The sequence below is a fragment of the Acanthisitta chloris genome, unplaced genomic scaffold (assembly GCF_000695815.1).
Source record: "Acanthisitta chloris isolate BGI_N310 unplaced genomic scaffold, ASM69581v1 scaffold33225, whole genome shotgun sequence".
Lineage (NCBI taxonomy): Eukaryota > Metazoa > Chordata > Aves > Passeriformes > Acanthisittidae > Acanthisitta > Acanthisitta chloris.
Window position 1 is genome coordinate 1,503 of NW_008676063.1, and position 1,504 is coordinate 3,006.

The window sequence follows — 1,504 nt, forward strand, 5'->3', positions numbered from 1 at the left end:
GTTGGTGGAAGGTGTCCCTGCCCATGGCAGGGAGTGGAACAAGATCAGCTCTGACACTCCCTTCCACCCAAACTGTTCTATGACTTTCATATTTCAGCTTCTCCTGAACTCCTCAACCCCAACACTAGGAAACTCCTGGAAACAACAAACCTCTGCCTCATTTTCTGTCCTCATGCAGCGTGACAGTGCCAAGCTTCTCCCTCCTTCTCACTCGATGGCAGCTGCTTACCTTGTGCATGACAATCTTCCTCTGCGCTGGCTCTGCCACATCGATCATCTTCTGCACCACATAGTTGGCATACTGATCCTTCATCATGGTGTATAAGGCACTGTGAGGGCCGTCGTTCATAGTGCACACCTCGTCGATCAGCATCGCGCGCTCCGTGCGCGACGCGTGGGTCACACACTTCTCCACCACGTTGCTGCAACAACACAACCAGCACAAGCTATGAGCAAGGAGCATCTCCTCTGGGCTTCTCTCATCCAATCCCAGCAAGGGTAGGTGGTTTGGGACAGAGAAAGGTGTTGGTTGGGTTCAGTAACGTGGAACAGGAGAGCAGAACTTGGGATCTGAGTGGGATTTTGGTACTTGGTGGCAATGGATGTGGCATTTGGTGCCATGGTCTAGCTGACGTGGTGGGGTTAGGTCATAGGTTGGACTTGATGACTCAGATTAGATGTTAGGAGAAATGTTTTCCCTGTCAGGGTGTTCAGGCACTGGAGTATTGCCCAGGGAGGTGGTGGAGTCACCAGCCCTGGAGGTGTTGAAGAGGTGCCTGGAGGCACTGGAGGATCTAGTTCCAGGTTAAGTGTTGGACTTGATGATCTTAGAGGTCTTCTCCAACCTTGATGATTTTATGATCTCAAAGGTCATTTCCAACCTGGGAAATGGACCAGTTCAGGGTTTATTTCACCCAATTTGTACAGTTTTCCAATGCTGCTGCATGAGATCAGTGTCCATTCCCACACTGCCCATTGGAGAAGCAGAGGAATGGTTTGATTTGGTTTTCTCCATATTGGAACATGATGGGAATGGAGAGCTAAGGTTAGTACAACAGGGAATTGCGTGTTCAGGAATGAAAGATCTCAGCAAATGCAGAGAAGTTACAAAGTTCCTGAAGATATTAATGACTGGTCTCTGCTCTCTGGAGAGCCAAGCTAAGTAGGATACATGAAAGGGGATGGGGAGTTGTGCTGGTCTCATCTTCCACTTCCCTGCCTGACTCATGGAATCACCCAGTGGTTTGCTCAGCCCAGGGGATATCCTACACTAATTAACACTCCATCTGGAAAGAAGCTTAGGAAAAAAGAGCAAGGCAAGGCAGGGAGGAACAACCTGAAATAACAACATGAAGACCACACTTCTCCTGATTCTCATTAATGTTACACTTCCCTCATGTCCCTAAGGATTGAAGCACTGTTTTACTCATCATAAAAAGGGAGAATATTGAGCCTTTGAAGAGCTCAGCCTTCATGGTCAAATGGCTGGAAGCACACAGCAGCA

General features: G+C 48.5%; 1 protein-coding gene across 1 annotated transcript in view; it reads right to left on the bottom strand.

Moving 5' to 3' along the window:
• Positions 1–229: 229 nt before the first annotated feature.
• LOC103803423 (pumilio homolog 1-like) overlaps positions 230–1,504 on the bottom strand; it is a gene marked incomplete at both ends in the record, with an annotated part of 8,218 nt that continues 6,943 nt past the window's right edge. Inside the window, one exon of the mRNA XM_009075976.1 lies at positions 230–422. Coding sequence (XP_009074224.1) covers positions 230–422 — 193 coding nt within the window. The remainder of the gene's footprint in view (positions 423–1,504) is intronic.